At 44.1% G+C, this 19,951-nt stretch overlaps 1 protein-coding gene and 1 pseudogene across 1 annotated transcript; one reads left to right on the forward strand and one right to left on the reverse strand.

Annotated features, from left to right (window-relative positions):
* Nucleotides 1-3,638: 3,638 nt before the first annotated feature.
* On the forward strand, nt 3,639-5,524 carry LOC142776498 (uncharacterized). Its single transcript, XM_075880323.1, has 4 exons — nt 3,639-3,882; nt 4,278-4,482; nt 5,020-5,153; nt 5,259-5,524. The coding sequence occupies exons 1-4, from the start codon at nt 3,658-3,660 to the stop codon at nt 5,325-5,327; spliced, it is 633 nt and encodes a 210-aa protein (XP_075736438.1). The 5' UTR covers nt 3,639-3,657; the 3' UTR covers nt 5,328-5,524.
* A 1,034-nt stretch (nt 5,525-6,558) lies between these two features.
* On the reverse strand, nt 6,559-19,363 carry LOC119168639 (uncharacterized; annotated as a pseudogene).
* Between the last annotated feature and the right edge of the window lie 588 nt (nt 19,364-19,951).

Below are 19,951 nucleotides of genomic sequence, written 5' to 3' on the forward strand. Positions count from 1 at the left end.
GATCATTGCTCATTGCTAATTGCATGACTATACTTGTTTGCTCCGTTTTGTTGTTGTTTTATTCTTCCCCCACCCTGCTTGGATCTGTACAAGGTCTGCAGTATTGAATAAAGAAAGAAATTGTTTTCCAAAATTGCTTAGGATTTTTTCGGAGCATATCAGGTAAGGTAGAAGAATAGAAAGAACGCTTGGCTTTAGCTGCGAGAGAATCAAAAAGCTTTTCTGTTGTCTTGTATTTGTCCCACGCGTACTGGGTGTCTGAATGCTTAGCGGAGCGGAACTGGCGCTTCTTTTTATTTTTAAGACGTTTTAGTGAGGCGTTGAACCATGGGGATGTTGACCTTATGGTTAAGGTGACGGTGGGAACGTGAACCTTTATCAGGTGCTGTAGTTTGGTTTTAAATAGGTGCCAGTTTGTTTCCACAGTGCGCATAAAAAATCGGTTAGAAAGGATTCAGAGAAAGCTGTTAGTTCATCGTTTATAGCACTGTAGTTGCCCTTAACGTATAATGTGATTGTTCTCTTATTTTCTTGGGATTAGGTAAGTAGCACTGAAAGGTTGTCTGAAGAACAGAGTGATCGCTAATGGCAGATAATTATGACACTGTACTAAAATTATCAGGGTGAGACGTAAGCAATAGGTCTAGAATGTTGGAGGAGTGTTCTGTTTGTCGAGTAGGTTTAGAGATAAGTTGTGATAAGCCGAATGTTAAATAAGAGTTTAAGAAGTCACTTTCAGCGTTGTGTTTTGATGCAGTTAGTGCTACATTTGACCATGTTATTCCGAGGAAATTGAAGTCACCAAATAAAATAAGTGGGGCGTTTGGAAATGCAGTTGTGACAGAATAAATGGCATCATGGAAATGTTTTGTGAAAGACGTATCGGCTTCAGGTGGGCGGTAACACACTCCGATTACAACAGGTGGATTAGACGCTTGGCAATGCACAAAAAAGATTTCTAAGGGAGAGGGTACATCAACTATGGAGCACTGAACACTGTTATGGGCAGCCATCATGACACCACCACCACGTTTATTTTCTCGGTCGCGCCGAAAAATTACAAAATCAGGGAAACAGCACTGTAGTTCGGTGTTGGAAATGGATGAATTTAGCCAAGTTTCGGTTAGAACTATAAAATTGCAGTCAGTGGTATCTGTTATGTGTGAAAGTGAGTCGCGTTTGGGCAGGATACTTCTTATGTTCGTATATACGAAAGACAGAGCTGTACGTGGAAATTCTCGCTGAGAAGAGTCATGTGATTGCTACCGTGGCTGTCGAATGACCTTCTGCTCAGTAGAATCAAAAAGGTAAGTAGTTTTATCGAGTATAAGCTTATCATAACGGAGCTTGAAAGGCTTGCGTTGAGTTTTACCGAATTCGACTAGCTTTTTGCGGGCAAGGCGAGTAGCTGGCGAGAAATCTGCTGTAATCCTGTAGTTGGTGCCCTTGAGTCGCGCGCTTCTTGATAATACGCCCTCCTTATCTTTGAAATGGGAAAATGGGACAATAATGGGTCGATTGTTATTTGGTCGAAAGCGGCCAATTCTGTGAGCACACTCTATGTCTGTTGGTTGCAGAGAATTTTCAAGGCTCCCGCTGCAGAAATCGATTATTAACTTCTCCAATTGCTCCAATGTTTCATGTTCATTGTCTTTTAGCCCAAAGAACACTAGATTTGAGCATCTAGCCCTATCTTCGGAGTCGTTTAGTCTGGTAGCCAAATTTGCAAACATCTTCGTGCTCTGCTCTGCCATGCCTCGAACTTCATGGATTTGTTCTTTGACTAAGGCGATCGAAGAACAAACGCCCTCTATTTCCCCTAGTCTTTTCTTTATATCGTCGAGAGCTTTGTCATTTTCTGATAATTTTAAGTGGATTGATTTCATTTCATCTAAGAGTGTTGCTTGTCCACTCTGAATTGCGCTCAGCACTGACATTATGTCATCAGATGGCTGTGATGAAGCGGATCGAGTGGTGGGACCGGGGTTTTCCTCAATATCACCTGGTAGAAGCAAGAGGTTAAGAATAACATGAGTACACTCACAAATCATGGCCTTGCAACACCGTGGGCTTGGCAGCACGACTAATGCCATGTATCGGGTACGGCGGGTGAAGAGAGAATATGAACATGTTACCTGCACGAAAGGCAAGCGGATCGCGTGAGCGTGAGGCGTTGCTGACATGCTGCCAAGCTTACTGGAAGCAGGTGACGTTTTGTCAGGCCTTATATAGTGCTGCTGTGACGTCAGAGTGGTCGACGTAGCGGTGAAGCATACATAGAAGGAAAGGGCATGAGGCAGCTGAGCCATGACGTAGGCAGGGGTGTGCCTGCGAAGATCATCATGCACACGCCACTCGTTTTCGGAGCCAGGATCTCGTTGAACGAAGACTGTCGTAGTTGAAGGATGGAGCAGATGGTGGCCCATGAACATCGAGTCTCCATCGGCTACGCAGGGCGGCCCATGGAAGGATGTCAGCAGGCACATCAGGGTGAGTGACTGCACGAAAGGCAAGCGGATCGCGTGAGCGTGAGGCGTTGCTGACATGCTGCCAAGCCCACTGGCTTGGCAGCATGTCAGCCATGTTATGAGAACCGGACTCTTGAGCATTAAATGAAAGGAGTTCTCAGAAAATTCTTCATTTTTTCTTTGTAAAGAGGGGCACCTCCAGAGCGTGTGGTTAAAATCACTGCGATTCTGGCAGTCAGGACAAAGTTCTGAAATATCGGAGTAATGGCTGTAGGTTATGAGGCCAGGGTATGTTCCCGTCTGAAGCATGCGAAGAGAGATTGCCTGTGGCCTAGACAACTTTTCGTGTGGCAATGGAAATGACCTACGGCCTAATTGATAATGATTCGTGATCTCGTTGAAGGTAGTCAAAATGTCCCTAAAATGAAGGCTGGTGGCTGACTCCTCTGTCTGAGAAGCACAAGTCCCGGCGCGGTAAGTGAAGCCTCGCGCCTTGGAGTGGGCTAGCTCGTTGACATTGGGAAGGCCTCCAACCCTCAAGCCAAGGTGAGCAGGAAACCAAATAATTGTGTGGTGGGTGAGTTCCTTGTGAGCGAGAATTCTCAAAACTTCCTTGCAAACGGAACCAGAAGCGAAGGCCCTAGCAGCGGATTTAGACTCCGTATAAATATCAGTCGTTTGTGAATCAAGGAGTGCTAGTGCAATGGCCATCTGTTCTGCTTTGTAAGAAGAAGGGGTTCGAACCGACGCCGAGGATAAAATCTGACCCTCAGTATCCACGGATACTACCGCAAAGCGAGCGGAAATGCCATACTGGGTGGCATCAACAAAGCATGAAACAGACGATTGTTTGTGAGCTTGTTAGGAATTTTCATTTTTTGAGTTGCTTGTACCCTCAACGTTTGATTTTAAGGCGTGTTGACAGGTGCTTTAAGTCGTTATGTCTATTGTATTTAGCTTGTGGCTCATGACCTTGTACACTGATTTACTGTTTGTGTTAAAAGTGTTTCCCAACCCTGCGCATCTAACTGTCATTGACTACATCGCAATTTCTAGGCCGTTATTTGTATAGGCCTCGAGAGCTTGTATGGTGGCGCTGCGCTGCTAGTACAACCAGCGCCGCGAGTAGCGGCCGCACGTGTGAACCTGTCACGACATGTTGAAGCAATGGCAACGCGGCAGTGAAGCAATGGCAACGCGGAACAAGCAGCGTGTGTTATTCTGTGGATTCCGCAGGATTGAAAACGTGGATGATTACTTCAAAAGAAACAGTCTTCGTCGAGGCATTGATTTTTACGCCAGCAACCACGTATACGGCGTCAAGGAAGAGATTATATCTGCAAATGGGCCCGCCGACGTTATCGGAAAATGTGTTGCTCAAATGAAGAGTCTAGACTACGATGTGCGCCTACAGGTAAGCAATGTTTAATCAAGATCTTGTATTACTTACGTATCGGATTTACGTAAATACATTTACATATCGCATCTACGTGTTGCATGCGCCTCGGAGCGACGGAGATGGGCCGGCTCGTTTCACCTCCTCTTCAAGGATGTGCTGAGGGGAGGGGGTCTTAACAATTTGAACTTTATACGTGACGTGACAGTGACGGCGAAATCCCGTCGAGACTGTCGATATGATTGCTCTCGCAATAAAATACCATTTGTTCCTATCAAGCAACGCCGTTCGCATTTTTCTCGCTCATTCTTGCTATTCAACGGGAGTCTTGATTGTCGGTGTTCAGACTTTCCCCTTTTATGCCCGCCCATACGTTCTGGCTATTCGATAATTTCTACGCCTTTATTTTCCAGTTGTATTCACAACCAAGGCACATGATGGCAGCGAGCTGCACGTGTGAGGCTGGGTGCCGAGGTTGGTGTAAGCATACCGCGGTCTTGGCAGTGTTTGTAAACAAGTGGGAAAGTACATCGTGCACGGACCTACCATGTGCCTGGCCGGGGCCTTCGGCACGCCTGCTCCTACACACGAAGAAGAAGATCAAGGACCGTTTTACAGGTAAAACATTGATTGCACTGTGGCAGGTGCTTCAATAACAACATGCTAGTATCGCCCACCCAGGTCGCCCATTGCCAGCGCCCACACTAAAGCCGTTGTGTGCGATGGTAATGCTGTCACAGTTCCCGGATTTGAAATGCGCCCTAAGGCAGTCTCTGGATGCAGAGGATTGCTCAACTAATGAAAGCAGTGCAGTGAATACTGCTTGTACTGAGGATGGGACTAGGCACGTAGATCCCGAACACATAAGAGAAATCCTTGAACAGGAGCGCAGTATTTACCAAGTGAAGGAAGTAGGAAGCACACTTCCTATGAAAATTCGAACCTGCGATATGTTGACCCCTTGACAAGCCCTGAAAGGGTGTTTTATGAGACAGGTGTTCGCAGAAGCGTAGCTGAAATCTTGGGTATTGAACTCCACACTAGGGGTCAACTTAAAGTTCAAAGGTTTGTCATGAGTAATGTAAATGGCCACTTCTCTGGCCTGGCATATTATTGTTCGGTGTTTTACTCTGCATACCATACTGCTAATTACAGGTGGCACGAGGAGCGGCGCCTCCGTATCACGAGTTCATCCGCTCACAGGATCAAAACACGGGAAGGAGAATTTGACAGCCTTGCAGAATCACTTGCTACGACACGTCCGTTTTCCACTGCGGTTACTTCCTATGGTAAACAATCTGTCATATGCCATATTAACCATGTTAGAAATCCTCCACCACTGTTTATGTTGTTCTTTTTGTATGTGATCATTATCTCAACCGGTTATGTTGCAGGAAAAAACAAGGAAGACGAAGCCAGGCGACAGCTTGCTAAGGCCTTACGGGCTCCTGTTTTTGAACTAAAACTACAGCTACAAAAATTTCCACCATTCACTGATTTAATTCTCATGAGCAGGTTCGACTGGTTCTGCACCCCCAGAAACCTTGGCTCTGCTGCAGTCCGGATGGAATCACATTGGCTGATTGCACAGCTTGCGCAGTGGAGATCAAATGCCCTTTCTCACTGAGAAATCAAGAACTGCTTGATGCAGAAAACATGATCTGCCACGCTAACTACATACATTATGTTGACGGCAGGCTAGCACTGAGGAAGACACATCCATATTACACACAAATTACAGTTGTGCTGTATATCCTAAACCTTAGAGAAGCATATTGCTTTTTGTGTACTAAAAAACGGAACATAAGTGTAATATATGAAAGGGATGAGAAGTTTCTGAGTGAGTACATACCCAAGCTAGAGTGGTTTTATCTCAAACACATGTTAAGCCAGCTCTCAAATTGCCTTAAGGGAATTCATCTGTTCAGATGCTAAAATTCAAGTGTCTACACATCCAACTTGGTGAGGCACTAGAATGTTCCCTCTAGTCATGCGTAGTTTCAGTACTAGTTATTAACTTTATTGAGGACGTTCTACGTCATAGGGCTTTTAATCTAGCATATTCCATTGGTGGCGCAATGTGTCTTAAATTTACCTTACTTCTCGATTAGTCAAGTTCATAACATAACATGTTCATAAGATTTATATCTTAAACATTATCAAGCATTGACCTTTGATTATAACAGGAAACGTTTTTTTCATGTAATGTCTCTTTAAGCAAGCTCACTGTTGGAACCACTAAGCGGGATCAAGTAAAAGTGCAAAAAGTGTATTGTACAGAAATTCCTTTTATTCATCACGTATGCACAATGGTCTTGTAGAGCCATTTCAAAACACAGAAATGCTAAATAGGCACAATGTGCAGAACAACAAAACGCAATGTAAAAAACAGTGTCGATTGTTGTACTGTAATGTGAAAAAAACCGTGTCCAGCGTTGGACTGCATCATGTGAGCACCTACTTCAAGATCGCAAGCTTTGCCAAGAACTTCTGGCTGAGAAAGGAATGCCAATCGATATAAAGGACAATTTGTGTTCTTACTCATTTTGTATTGCATGTGCTCATGCTTTGATTGGGTGACCATAATTTTTATCTGAGCCCAGCAAACCTCCCCTGCAAGGCTGTAGATATTGTAAATATTATTCATTCGTCGATTCTGGGTATTTCAATCACATATATGTATAGTTTATTTATTATATGTTGTTTAATTCCTGTAATGGATCTGTGTTTCCCTGGTGTTTAGTTAACCTAAGTGCGTATGTGTGTACCTATTGATCAGAATCCAAGTTTTTTGTTCTCACAACTGTTGAGTCTGAATCTGTCTTTGGATCATTAGTAGCATTTGCTGGCATTCCGAAAGGCCTCTGGCTGATTGTACATGATTTCATGGATTGTTTGGGGGACGGATATGTGAGTAAGACAACCTATTTTTCATAACACTATGTTTCCAGCAAATATTGTTTAGGTGCCCTTATGCTTTTCTTCACGGTCACGCTTATGTTCGCTTAAAATTTACATCTGAAGATTAACAAGGATGCAACACATACGCATATTATCACCCATGTGATCAATCAGGTCAACAGGAATTCTCGTATTTAGCACATTAAACATTTTCACACGTTGATTGACTCCCTCAACATGGATGCGCAACTGGACAACATTATATGTTTCCAACAATTCCTCATGGGTGAACAGCACACTCCCTTTTGAAAAGGGTGGCAAAACCAAAATTCCTTTCTGACCTTCAGTTGGTGCTTTAATGCCCGGAAAGCCCTTATCTGCTAACACAATATCATCAGGTTTTATCCTGTCTAGAAATCCAGACTCTAATGTTATGTGTGTGTCAGATGCCCGGCCACCATATGCATCTGACAAAATGTCACAACCCCGTTTGGCAGAATTCCCATCAAAAATTTCAATGTATAACAATCATTAAAGTGTGAAAACGGTGCCCTTTTTTGTTCTACAGTAGATGGCTCCTCAGTACGTAACTCTGAGCAGTCTATAATATATCTACATTGAGGACAATGTAACCTAAAGCATGCTGGCATTGATGCTTGTACAGCAGAAAGAGACGGCTCTGGTATGAATTCCGTCGGGGCAGTCAGCAAGTTGCTGAATACGAAGAAAAAATACGGCTAACCCCTGTGCGGTGGAAACCGAAAAGTGCTCCGAGGCTTGCGAATGAAAGAAATAGCAAGCTTTAGTTTCATGAGGAAAATCACCAGCTTTTGTGAAACTGGTACGTCTACCCCCCGAGCATTGATAGGTGAAAGTACAAATATCAGCAAAGCAAATACATGACTGCTAACACCACAGAGTTCCCTGAAAGCATCTGTGCGATCAACGAGACAGCTGTGCCCAAGGAACACACAGCTACGCTTGTCCGGTCCTGTGCTTGTCGTTGTTGTAGCTTGCGTTGCCTGCACTGCTGTATGTGTCGTGTTTAAATGGCACACCTGCGTACTTGCTGAGTCTCCTGATGACAGGGAAATAAAAACGCTGCAAGGACCACTGGTATGACTTTCTTCTGTTTGAGTTGCCTGAAAATGTGAAACACATGTTTTTGTGATTACATTAGTCGTCAAGTATTGTGACAATGTTTCGAAAGTGCATCCAAATACAGGTAGTCACAAGATGCTGAACTTCAGCAGAAATCATGCTCACATTGTAAACAAAGCAGTTCTAACTGTGCGAGTAGATCAGGAAGCTGCAGTTGCTTCACAGTTATCAGTGCCGGTTATTTGTGCCCTGCAAGTGGTTGCTGTTTTACATCACACTCTAAATGTGAAGTAATAGAAGCAGGGATCAATGCGTCGATTACAGAAAGCCATTGTAGGAAGTTATGTTGTCATCTCATATTTCTGATGAGCAGAAGCTCTTTACAGTTTTTTCATGGCCTTCGTGCACTGAATGCAAAGTTGTGTCTTATCACTTTGTGTATCACAAGTGTGGTGGTCACAAATGTGGTGGTCAGCCTTAAAAGCGCTGCTTGCTGTTAATCAGCTTAAAAGCAGAGCTTGCTGTTAATCAGCTTGACACATGGCATGATTCTAGAGATTGACATTTGTCACCATGATCTTACAAGAATAGCACCAAAGACCAATCTTAAAAGATCTACATTATGTACCATCTCACGGTTGTATACTTCGCTCAAGGTACCCCTAGTGTGCCTGATGCAAGTACGGAACTTACCACAGGTGCAAAAGCAATGGGCTCCTCGGTGCCAGCAACGTGCTCCTCAGTGCCACCAAGAATGGTGGCACTGTGAAGCACATTGCTCTCTTCTTGTGGTGAAGCTTCACCTGGTGTTTCAATGTTTACAGGTTGCTTCCCTGCAGCTGCAGATCGACGTCGTTCAAGTCTGGAACGGTGCAATATAAATGTTCGTACAATTATTTTGCCAGGTGTGTGGAGGTCCTTAAAACCCACAAAGCCCTTGAAAATGAAAAGTACACTTTTAAAGTCCGTTAAACTCATGTACATAATTGTTTTCTTTTATTGAAAACCACTTCATACGTTACCAAACGCTGTCTAATATCCACAATGATGTCTGCTTTCTACGAGAGAAGAGCATTCATCTGGCAAACTCTCCATTTTGAGACCAATACTGTGCCGTGGGTGAACACGTCTCAATTCGCATGACTTGCGTGGATTTTATAACTGAATCGCTAATGGGGCTAGAAACATGTTTTGGTACTAAAGTGGGTCTCTGCAGCGTAGTCATCTTCGTAGTGTGCAATTGCGAAAATAACATTGCGTTACCCCATAAAAGCTTTTTTTCCCTCCGTACTGCACAGATGCCATTAGAAAATATAGCTCGCTTAGATCAAAAATTTCCACACAACCAACCAAAACAGTATTTTGAGCTTTAAAAAAAATAACTGCATTTTACTAAAGCCGTAATGTAGGAACGCTGGTACATGCATGCTACCATGTGAGGTCATTTGCTATGCATCCACTATGCTAACTTGATCGTTTTTTCACTGCCATGACATCAAATGTTGACCGCCACGCACTTTTTTTGTTCACATATATTAGTTTCCTTGAATCCACTAGGCCGTTTGAGTGATTAGCGTGATGACGGTGACGAGATGAGTATGCAAACAAAAAAACGCAGGAAAACAAAATGGAAAGTGAAAATCATGCTTGTAAATCAAGTAAACGAACATCCGTACTCACCGCCGATATCTCTTAAGCTTCGTAGAAGGTATCACGGCGTCGCCTTTCCCATAGCACTCCGGAAAAATTGTCGGAATGTGTGCTGGGTGTTGTGCTATTGAACCTCTCTCATTACCCACGAAGTGGGCACTGCATATGCAGTTTTGGTTCTTCACAGGCTGCCAAAGGCCTCCATCACGACTAAAAAGGCAGAGTTGACGACCACGATCGCCATTTATACACAATGAAGGCAAAGAAAACCCACAAAAAAAAGAGCGTCTGTTTACTTCGCACGTCTCACCGCCCTGATCCAACGCTCCCGTCGCTCGGTCTCATACGGCCTCCAAAAAAATCCATAGAACTTTATCTTTGGCACCTAACCGACAGTGTTTCTGTAGTTGTTGTGACAGCCATACACACAACAATACACAGTTCCGGTGCTTTTTGACTGCGATTTATCTTCGTATTTTCGAGCTGCCATGCTCGCGACCGTACGCACTCGCTTCGCGACATGACTGACTAGGAGCGCACCGCGTCACTGGTGGCGTCACCTGTCCAGTCAAAACTGCAGCGCACTAGGCCCATTGTACGTCGTTTGTGACTTATGAACTTGTACACTGTTTTACTGTTTATTGTGGTAAAAGTGTTTCCCAAATCTGCCCAACTAACTGTCATTGACTACGCCGCATTTGTTTAATTGTTTATTGTTCTTTGTTACTTATCTTTGTAGTTTTCTTTTTTAAGTTACCGCGTTGCTATATAAAGCGCAATGTTCACAGTGTGATATTGCTCAGGAGGTGAACTTTATTTTCTCTAATACGCGACGTATTTCTGTGTAACGTTATTGTGTGTTCGTTCGTTTGTTTGACACTACATAAGTTATTCTTGTTATTATGTGTCTGTTCATTTGTTTAACGTTACATAAATTGTTCACAAAAGTGTCCGCAGGTTTTTTGAGTATAATGGTGAAGTTGCACCCAATCAAAAATTGACTGCTTAATTGGTTCTCTTTGTTTCCCTATCACAGCTTTTCATTTTCCTAAGATGTCATGTATGCACAGGGCAGGTTGCTGGAGGAAAATTTATTTGTATAAGGTTCGCAGCACTGTTCGTCTGCCTACACTGCAGTAAAATCACCAAATAAATAAATTCTCACAAACACCGATCTATCCCGAAGCCTGCGTGGGGTGAACATAGAGTCCTATGCATTGACTTCTTATCATCACTGCAGACATTTGCGAAAATTGCTCCCACAATAACAAGTATGTCGCCTAGTGAGCACCAATTTTTTCGCCCACATAATTACATACTCATGATGAAAACGGTCCACTTCAGCGAGACGCCAATGTCTACTACATCTACCTGGCCCTTGTGTGTCAACGGGATTGGCTCTGGCCGACTTACTACCGTTTCACTCGAGCTAAAAGAGCCGCCTAGAAAGCGACCAAGGCAAAATCTGGGTGCTACAGGCTCCTTTGGCTGGCAACTAAAACTGATAACAGCGACGGTGGAAGTGCGCGCCACGGGATATAAATACCAGTCTGCTGATTCACACTTTGGGCTCGACACTGCATCGAGAATGTCTCGTTCACGACCCATGTTTTTGCAGGTCAGTTATCTCAATCATGCTACCGGCATAAAAAGCAGCAATTATTTTCTTCTCGTGGTGTCGTGCCCACCAGAGTGCCCACCAGATCTAGTGAAATGGGTGTCATTTTGTCTGTCTTTTGCATGTTGTACTTGGTCCGACCTTTTGTTGTTGCTTGCGGGCGACGTTGAGGTAAATCCAGGGCCTATGTCGAAGGCGGAGGCTGACGCATTCGCCCAGACACTGGAAACTGTACGGGAACTCAAAGATGAATACGCTGCTTTGGTAACGCAACATAATACAGTCCTCGACGAAATGAAGCAACTAAGGCTAAAGGTCGATGCGTTAGAAAAAGTTCAGGCCACCAGAATTGCGGCTAAGAACAGTACAGAACCAGCTCTTCGCGATATGTCTGAAAAGCTGCAATCAACTGTACATGAGATTAGGCGCCTAAGTACAAAAGTGGTATCACTTGAAGAGGCACAGTCTTCGGCAGGTATGAGTTCTAAGGCCACACCTTCAGACACACTGCGAGGATTTACGGATTAGTGTACATCAATATCTTCACAATGTCATGAAGCGGAAAATAGGATGCGTCGATCCAACCTACTCTTTTTCGGTTTGGAAGACAATGCTAATGAACATTGGGCAGCTTCTGAACAGAAAATTATTAAGCTTAGTTCTCAAAAATTGCAGCTTACACTCACGGTTACTCAGTTTGAAAGGGTTTATAGATTGGGTAAACTTGATAAAGAAAACTGTCGACCAATCATTGCCAAAAATACCTTTTTTGAAGATGAGGACCAAATCTTGTCACGTGCCCGAAATCTGAAGGGCACTACGTTTTCAATACGCGAAGATTTTTCATTGGCAACGCGACAGACCCGCAGAAAGCTAATAGAATTCGCCAGAACTTAAAATAAGCCACTTAGGCTTGTAGTGAACAAGCTGCGCATCGAAAACGCTACTTACGTCTATGACGCCGTCTCTAAGTCAGTTATACGCTCAAGCAGATAGCTAGAAGGAAACGTACAAACGTTTAGGAAGCCGGAGCTGCATAAGCCTTGCACTCCACTATCACTAACAGTATCATTCACTAATATTAGAAGCATCTTATCCAAACGTGAAATAGTGTCATATTATATTGACGATAGCCTTTCTGATATTCTTGTCTTCACTGAGACATGGCTTAACGCTGAAATCCATGACAATGAGATTTTTACGCATGCTAACAGATACAACGTCTATCGAAGCGATCGTCCAGACAAAAGGGGTGGTGGTGTTCTTATAGCTGTTTAAAAAAACCATCACGTCTTATGTCGTTGCTTTCCATTATAAGATTGAAATTATATGGGTGGTTTGCACAATTCATTGCACAAGGATGTTGCTCGGCAGCTGTTATCGTCCTCCCGATTGTCATCATTCTTTCTTAGAAGAGTTGCGCAGCAGCGTTAATTCTGCCATCGAAATCTGTGAGGCTCGCATGGTTTATTTATTCGGTGATTTAAGTCTACCATTTATTGACTGGGAGCAGCTGTCATCTTCTTGTAATTACTTAACTGGCTTAATTAACTTAACTTTAGACTTTCATTTGGCTCAGGTTGTCACTCACTCAACTGGCGGTTCAAATACACTTGACCTCGTTCTTACAACTGCACCTGAAACTATAGACCACATAAACTATTTGAATGACTTTAGTGACCACAAACTATTGCAAGTTGGTCTTTCTATTTTGCCACCTTTTGCAGGAACCGAATCAAAGAAAATTAGAGATTATAATAAAGCCAACTACGAAGTCATTAACAAGAAACTTGAGTCTTTCCTGGACAATGTGCTACTGCCTTCCTTTTACAGTCGCTCAGTTGAGGAAAACTGGGTTCTTTTCAAGAATGAGATTTCAGCCCTAATTGAAAAACACGTGCCGTCGATAACGATTACGAATGATAAAACTAAGTCATGGTTCAAAAAGTGTTTGCGCAGAGTTAGAAACAAAAAGAAGCGGCTTTATCGGTCTGCAAAAAATTCGTGTTCACACACGTCTTGGGATAGATACGAGGAATGGCTAAAACAATATTGCCATGAAATTACAACTGCGAAAAATAAATACTATTCCCAGGATTTGCCTTCACTCCTAAAATCTAATCCGAACAAAATCTGGAAAGTAATAAGTCCTGATCGGGACGATAACTTCATTTCATTGCACAATGCAAATAACACTCCTTTTGCCGACACTGATTGTCCTCATGTCTTTAATTCATTCTTTTCATCCGTGTTTACTAGCGAGCATGCTCATCTTCCAGAAATTGTTGAACGCGATTACTCATTCATGTCACCTATAGATATCACAATTGAAGGCATAGTCAAAATTATTGAAATCTGAAGATGTCATCATCTTCTGCTACTGACGATGTCAATTCAAAAATAATTAAGAACACTGTTTATGTGTCTGGCAATATCCTGTTTCACATTTTTCTGCAGTCGCTCACTACAGGAATGTTGAATTCGGATTGGAAGATAGCGTAGGTAGTGCCGGTTCATAAAAGTGATAGTAAATGTTCCCCTGGAAAATATCGCCCCATTTCCTTGACGTGCATATGTTGCAAGATGCTTGAGCATATCATAGCTTCTAACATTTATGCGCATCTAGAATATAATAATTTCTTTTTCTCAAACCAGCACGGGTTCCGAAAGGGTCGTTCTTGCGAGACTCAACTCTTTCAGTTCACAACCGACCTACATTCTAACATGAACAGTAATCTACAGACAGATTGTTTATTTCTTGATTTTGCAAAGGCATTTGATCGTGTTGCTCATTGTCGCTTGATATTAAAACTGTCATCACTAAAACTTGATTCACTCACGCTAACATGGCTCAGAAACTTCCTAACTAACCGCCAACAATTCACTATTGCCAACAATCACTCTTCATCACTCTGTTACGTTTCCTCTGGTGTACCACAGGGCAGTGTTCTTGGTTTCTTACTTTTCCTCATCTACGTGAACGACCTGCCTGACAACTTATCCTCATGTATGCGTATATTTGCCGATGACAGCATTATCTATCGTTCCATTCGCAACAATAGCGATCATCTAAATCTTCAAAAAGACCTCGAGCATATAATTGAGTGGTGCAAAACATGGCAGATGACACTTAATGTTTCCAAATTCAAAGTGATCACCTTTAGTCGCAAACGTGATAACTTTATTAGCCAATACATAATTGATAATAGCATTGTAGAACGCACTGATCGTTACAAATACCTAGGCATAAACCTAGGTATTAAACCTAACTAACCGCCAACAATTCACTATCGCCAACAATCACTCTTCATCACTCTGTTACGTTTCCTCTGGTGTACCACAGGGCAGTGTTCTTGGTCCCTTACTTTTCCTCATCTACGTTAATGACCTGCCTGACAACTTATCCTCATGTATGCGTATATTTACCGATGACAGCATTATCTATCGTCCCATTCGCAACAATAGCGATCATATAACTCTTCAAAAAGACCTCGAGCATATAATTGAGTGGTGCAAAACATGGCAGATGACACTTAATGTTTCCAAATACAAACTGATCACCTTTAGTCGCAAACGTGATAACTTTAATAGCCAATACATAATTGATAATAGCATTGTAGAACGCACTGATCATTACAAATACCTAAACATAAACGTAGGCATAAGCGACTGGTGTTGTTGTTTTCCTCTGCACATGGCTCGTACTCAAAGGACAGGATTGGCCGATTAAAAGGTGAATTTGCCCGATATTATCTGCATTGCATCATTCCTTAAAAAAGGGGGTTAATAATTTATAATTCGAAGTGCCGCTTGCGAATTCAAAAAAAGAACAAAGTTGGTAAGCCCCAATTTAGCAAGAAAATCGTTTAGTCGCAATGATGTATTCCTAAATAGTGAATTAAACATCCCTGTGGCTGTACCCCAGTGGAGAGGCTCTGAAAGAAAGAAGAGCAGGTTCTTATAATTGCAAGTTCAGTTTTTGAAGAAGTGGTGTCAGTATCCTTTTCTTGAATAAACGAAAACGTTGACAATATAATAAAAAATGACTAATTGCTTCCTCTTGATCACAATAAACGCACTAGGAGAATTCAATAAACCGGATCTATGCAAGTGAAAATTGAGGGATGTAACGCGGCAATAAAATTTTGTGGGGGTGGTAGTAATCAGAAATAGAAGAAGGTGCCTAATTTCTGCAGACCGGCAGGGAGTACAGCGCAGCGTCTACAGCTACTGAAGCCGAGTCACAACGAGCGGTGTGCGGCGGAGGAACTGTCGAGTGTCACGCATATCACGCACTTTCGGCATTGCGTAGTGAAGCTTCCGCTGTAAGCACAGTCGCCACAGTGATGATGGTGATAGCACTTTTCGCAAATGGCCATCCAGGGGTGGCCTCTCCAACTCGCCTGCGGCTTCTTGCAGCCTGTTCCGTAGTTAAACCAGGCCAAGATTTAAACGTCAAATGAAAATGGCGGTGCCCAGGTGGTATGCCGGGCAGGTTCGGCAGACTCAGTTGCGACGCATAATGCAGGAAACGTATTCACAGTTTCGATGCAGCAGCGGCGTTCGGAATACATGCCGGGACCGATGAAAGACAACGTCGAGAAAACGCAGTAGTGGCGAACGTAACAGCGGGGCTCCACTGTAATCGTGGTGTAGCTCAAACACAGAGAAACACAACACAGACACTACATGCAACTTTGGTGGGTAGTTGACTTAAAACAATATGTATTGTTTCAAACATGCAGGTGTGCGAATGATATTTAGCGTGTGACAGGGAGCACTAAACACGTAACAATTAAATTGAATTACCAAAAAAGCATGTTTACCATCAAGCAAGACTACAGATGTCTGGCTTATGCAATACTGTTTTTCTATAAAAGCACTTCTAGAAGCTCATGTGTTCTTTCTTTACTCCTATTGAGGATCTTGACATTACGAAACAGAGCACATGTGCAGGCTTTGCAATGGGTAGATGTGCATTCGTGCCCTGGTTCAAATTTTTCATGTGCCCCTTCCCTCTGTCTTCATGCACTGGCCAGTTTGCCCTGCATAGCAGGACAGGGCAATTTTATACACCTCCCTGGTGGCTCAATGCACATTCTGCTTGGCATTTTGGAGGTGTCAGCCTTCGAAATGGCTGTTCATGACGCAGAGACACAATTGGGCAAGCCTGTAAGGAGCTGAAAATACGATAGGTACTCTGTACTTACTGCCCCCCCCCCACCCGTTTTTTTCTAAATTGTGGTTCAGTTGCTGCACAATATACACAATTTCATGACTTAGACCACTGAGCTCACCCGCTCTAGCACCATTCACTGGTGTGCCTGCGTTAACATTCTGTAGTAGCTTTTCAGCCATAGACATAGGACGGAACAAGGGCACTCAAAACCTAATCACTCCCCTTTCAAACGTGGCCTGGAAGGTTGGCACAAGAGGTTACTTTACTGCTAACCCCAAGCAGACAGCAGCAAAAGCTATTTATACTATTCTCGAAAGAGTGGAGTCATAAAGTAAAAGTTCCTCTTTAGCTCAAGCACTTTTTTGCCACAGTAAAAAATAAAGTTGAACCAGAAAGATCTGTATTTGTGTTGAATGGGCACTCGAGAATAAGGTTGACCAAAGTGTCAGGTACGGTGCAAATCAGCCAAACATATTCATATAATGTTGGGTACAATCGATGCATTAGTATGCTGCGTGTGTATGTGTTGCTCTGCAGTCTTCTCAGTATGGTGATGTCCTCTTTGTTGTGCTTCGAGTGTGGTGGTGGATACTCTCTGCGCGCCAGCCTATGGTGTTGCAGCATTGCAGAGTAAGTCTTAGGTACCGACTCAGCCTCTGCGGACACAGTCCTAGCGTTTAGAAAGCGGGAAGAGGTAGCCCGGTAGACGTGATCGTGGGCCGCGGCATAAGCCGCCTCGATTCCATCCAGCCCTTCGTGCCCAGGAACCCATGTCACACAGGTGAACGGCATCGGAGTAATTCGGCGCTTCAATATCTGAATTGCTTGGGTAGACACAGGACCTTTGCTGTAGTTTCGCATGGCTGCTTGAGAGTCTGTGAATACCACAGCTGCATTCAAGCACGTTGTGGTAGCTAGGGCGATTGCCGCCTCCTCTACAGTTTCTGGGCTTCGGGTGCGTACTATGGCAGATGCGAGCTCTACGCCCCGAGTATCGACGACGCTCAAAGCGTAGGCGCGTCTACCAGTATACTTGGCTGCGTCTGTATATCTGGCGTCCGGATCTTGGCTGTCACCTTCCCGTAGCGCATTCACTCGTGCCTGCCTTTTTTCCTTGTGATGTTTGGGGTGCATATTGCGGGAGATTTTTCCAATACAGAAAGATTCGCGGATGTTTGGTGGGATCCGTTCTTTTCAGTCCGCGTCTGTGTTGCTTATAAAGGTTTCGCTATAGTTCAGCCGTTGTAGCACTGACCTTCCAGTGGGTGAGAGCTTTAGTCGTTCTAGCTGGCTAGCCCTGTGGGCTTCGGCTAATTCCTGCCAGGTATTGTACACGCCTATTTTCAGTAGTTTCGCAGTGGAAGCCGTAAATGGGAGCACCAAAGCGATTTTGGTGGCCTTACGAATTATGATGTTCAGCTTCTATACCTCTGCGTTCTTCAGGGCGAGGTGGGAGTGCCATAGGTTATTAGACTGCTGAGGAGAGCTTGCGAAACGCGCAGTGTGTCTTGCTCCTTAAGGCCGTTCTACGATTCGTGATTCGCCTGACGAGATGCGTGACTTGAGATAGCATACGCTGTAGTCGAGGGAGTGTGGCAGCACTTGACCCATCTTTGTAGATGTGGAGCCCCAGTGCTCATAATGTTTCTACTTTCTTGATGAGCTTTCTGTTGAGGGTAACGCTGGGATCAGGTTCAATGTAGGCGGCAGGCCACCCTCTCGTTGTTCACGTCTAGATTAGGTGCTCCGACTTTTCTGGAGCACATTCGAGACCACATTTTTTCAAGTACTTCTCGACGATATCTACTGCTTGTTGTAAGCGCATTTCTTGAATTCCGGTATTTGAGGCCCTTGTCCATAACGTAATGTCGTCTGCATAAAAGACACGTGGCAGGTCTTGTATAGCATCGAGGAGGTTGGGTAGCCTCCTGATCCATGCAACGTTGAAAAGCAACAGTGGAATGACCAAACTCTGTGGAGTACCTGTGTTCGGTAGTTGGAAAGTGTCACTGCAAAGGTTGTAAATTTCCGCTGTGGCCGTGCGATGCTTGGGGAAATTTCTCACGTGGTTGTATAACCGAGGCCAGCAGTCCAGATGTTCAAGAGTGCAGAGGATGCGTCGTGGCTGACGTGGTCGAAAGCTCCCTTTATATCAATGGCTACGATTGAAGATATGCTTCTGGTGTTCAGGTGATCGATGAGGCTTTACTTGAGAAAAAGGAACATGTCTTGCGTTGATAGGTGTTGTCTGAATCCGAACATTGTGTTCGAAAAATATCTCTTGTCTTCGAGGTATGGGGTTGGCCTGTTGTGTACCATGCGCTCGAATAGTTACCCTACACACAAGGTAAGGGAAATGAAGCGCAGGTTCTCGACGCTGAAGGGCTTGTTAGGTTTCAGGATCACAGTAATCTCTGAATGTTTACAGGTAGCCGGTACCTCACCACTCTCCCAGAAAGCATTGGGATACTCAAGTAGGGCATCGGTGGCCTGTTGCGCAAGGTTTCAGAGATGCTTGTTCATAATGCCATCCTTCCCTGCGCTGGTGTTTTTAGTAAGTGTAGCTAGTGCTGCACCTAGTTCAGCCAGTGTAGAATGTTCATGAAGCTCGGGGTTTGGTTTCCCGCTGTAGGCTTTGTCATGTGCCGTCGTGGTTATGGGTGCGTCTCCAGACAGCTTCTTCTGGAGCTCTCGAAAGAGGTCCTCCTCTGATCCTGCATAGTTGTGTATCAGCCTGCAAATATTTGGCGCTGCTTTGTCCTTGTAGGGCTGTTGATAAGAAGAGCGCGCAGAATGGGCCACGTTTTCTTTGTGCTTAGATTTCATTGTAGTGCATCGCAAAACACAGACCGGTTCTGTCTTCCTAACCTCTCTGCATATTCCTGCGCTTGTTCAGTGAGCAGGGCGATTCTCTTCTTGAGTTTCTGGTTTTGCCTCTGCTTCTTCCATCTCTTGAGAAGAGATATTCTTGCTGCCCAGGGATAAAGGAGGTGCGTGTCAACGGCTGGTGCGTCCTCATTCAGCTGTATTCTTTCGGTGTGTTGATCCATAATGTCGAGGACCTTCCTCACCCAATCGTCTACGTCATCAATGGTGGTCTCAATATTTAGAGCACCTCGGAATGAACCCCACTCTGTTATTTGGGCCATGCCAATTCTGTTTGGCTTGCGAGTGTGAGTTACGGTTAATTGGATGATGTGGTGGTTGCTTCCCAGGGTTTCAGGGTGACAGGTGCACTCAGCTGAACGCACATTTACCGTGAGTGCGGGATTAGGATTTGTGTCTCTCGGGACAGTGTTCCCTACTCTTGTTGTCTGGAGCGAATCGTTCCACAAAGACAGACTGTGCTGCTGAGCCGTGTCATGTTCCCGGGTACCTTTGTTGTAGTATGGTAGCCCCAAGCAGTGTGAGGGGCGTGAAAGTCTCCCGTTAGAAGAACTTGATGGCCATCATCGCTTTCTTGAGTTCTCGAGCCAGAAGGTCAAATTCTCGCATTTGGTCTTTTTGGGGGCTGTACACGCTCACAACAATGAGTCTGTTTTGCAATTTCCTTTCTGGTATTACTTTTATCACCATGTGCACGATAAGTGTGTTGACTGGTTCTTATTCCTGTGCCGCGAGAATCTTTCTTGTTAGGA

This window comes from Rhipicephalus microplus, chromosome 1, assembly GCF_043290135.1.
Source record: "Rhipicephalus microplus isolate Deutch F79 chromosome 1, USDA_Rmic, whole genome shotgun sequence".
Classification (NCBI taxonomy): Eukaryota; Metazoa; Arthropoda; class Arachnida; order Ixodida; family Ixodidae; genus Rhipicephalus; species Rhipicephalus microplus.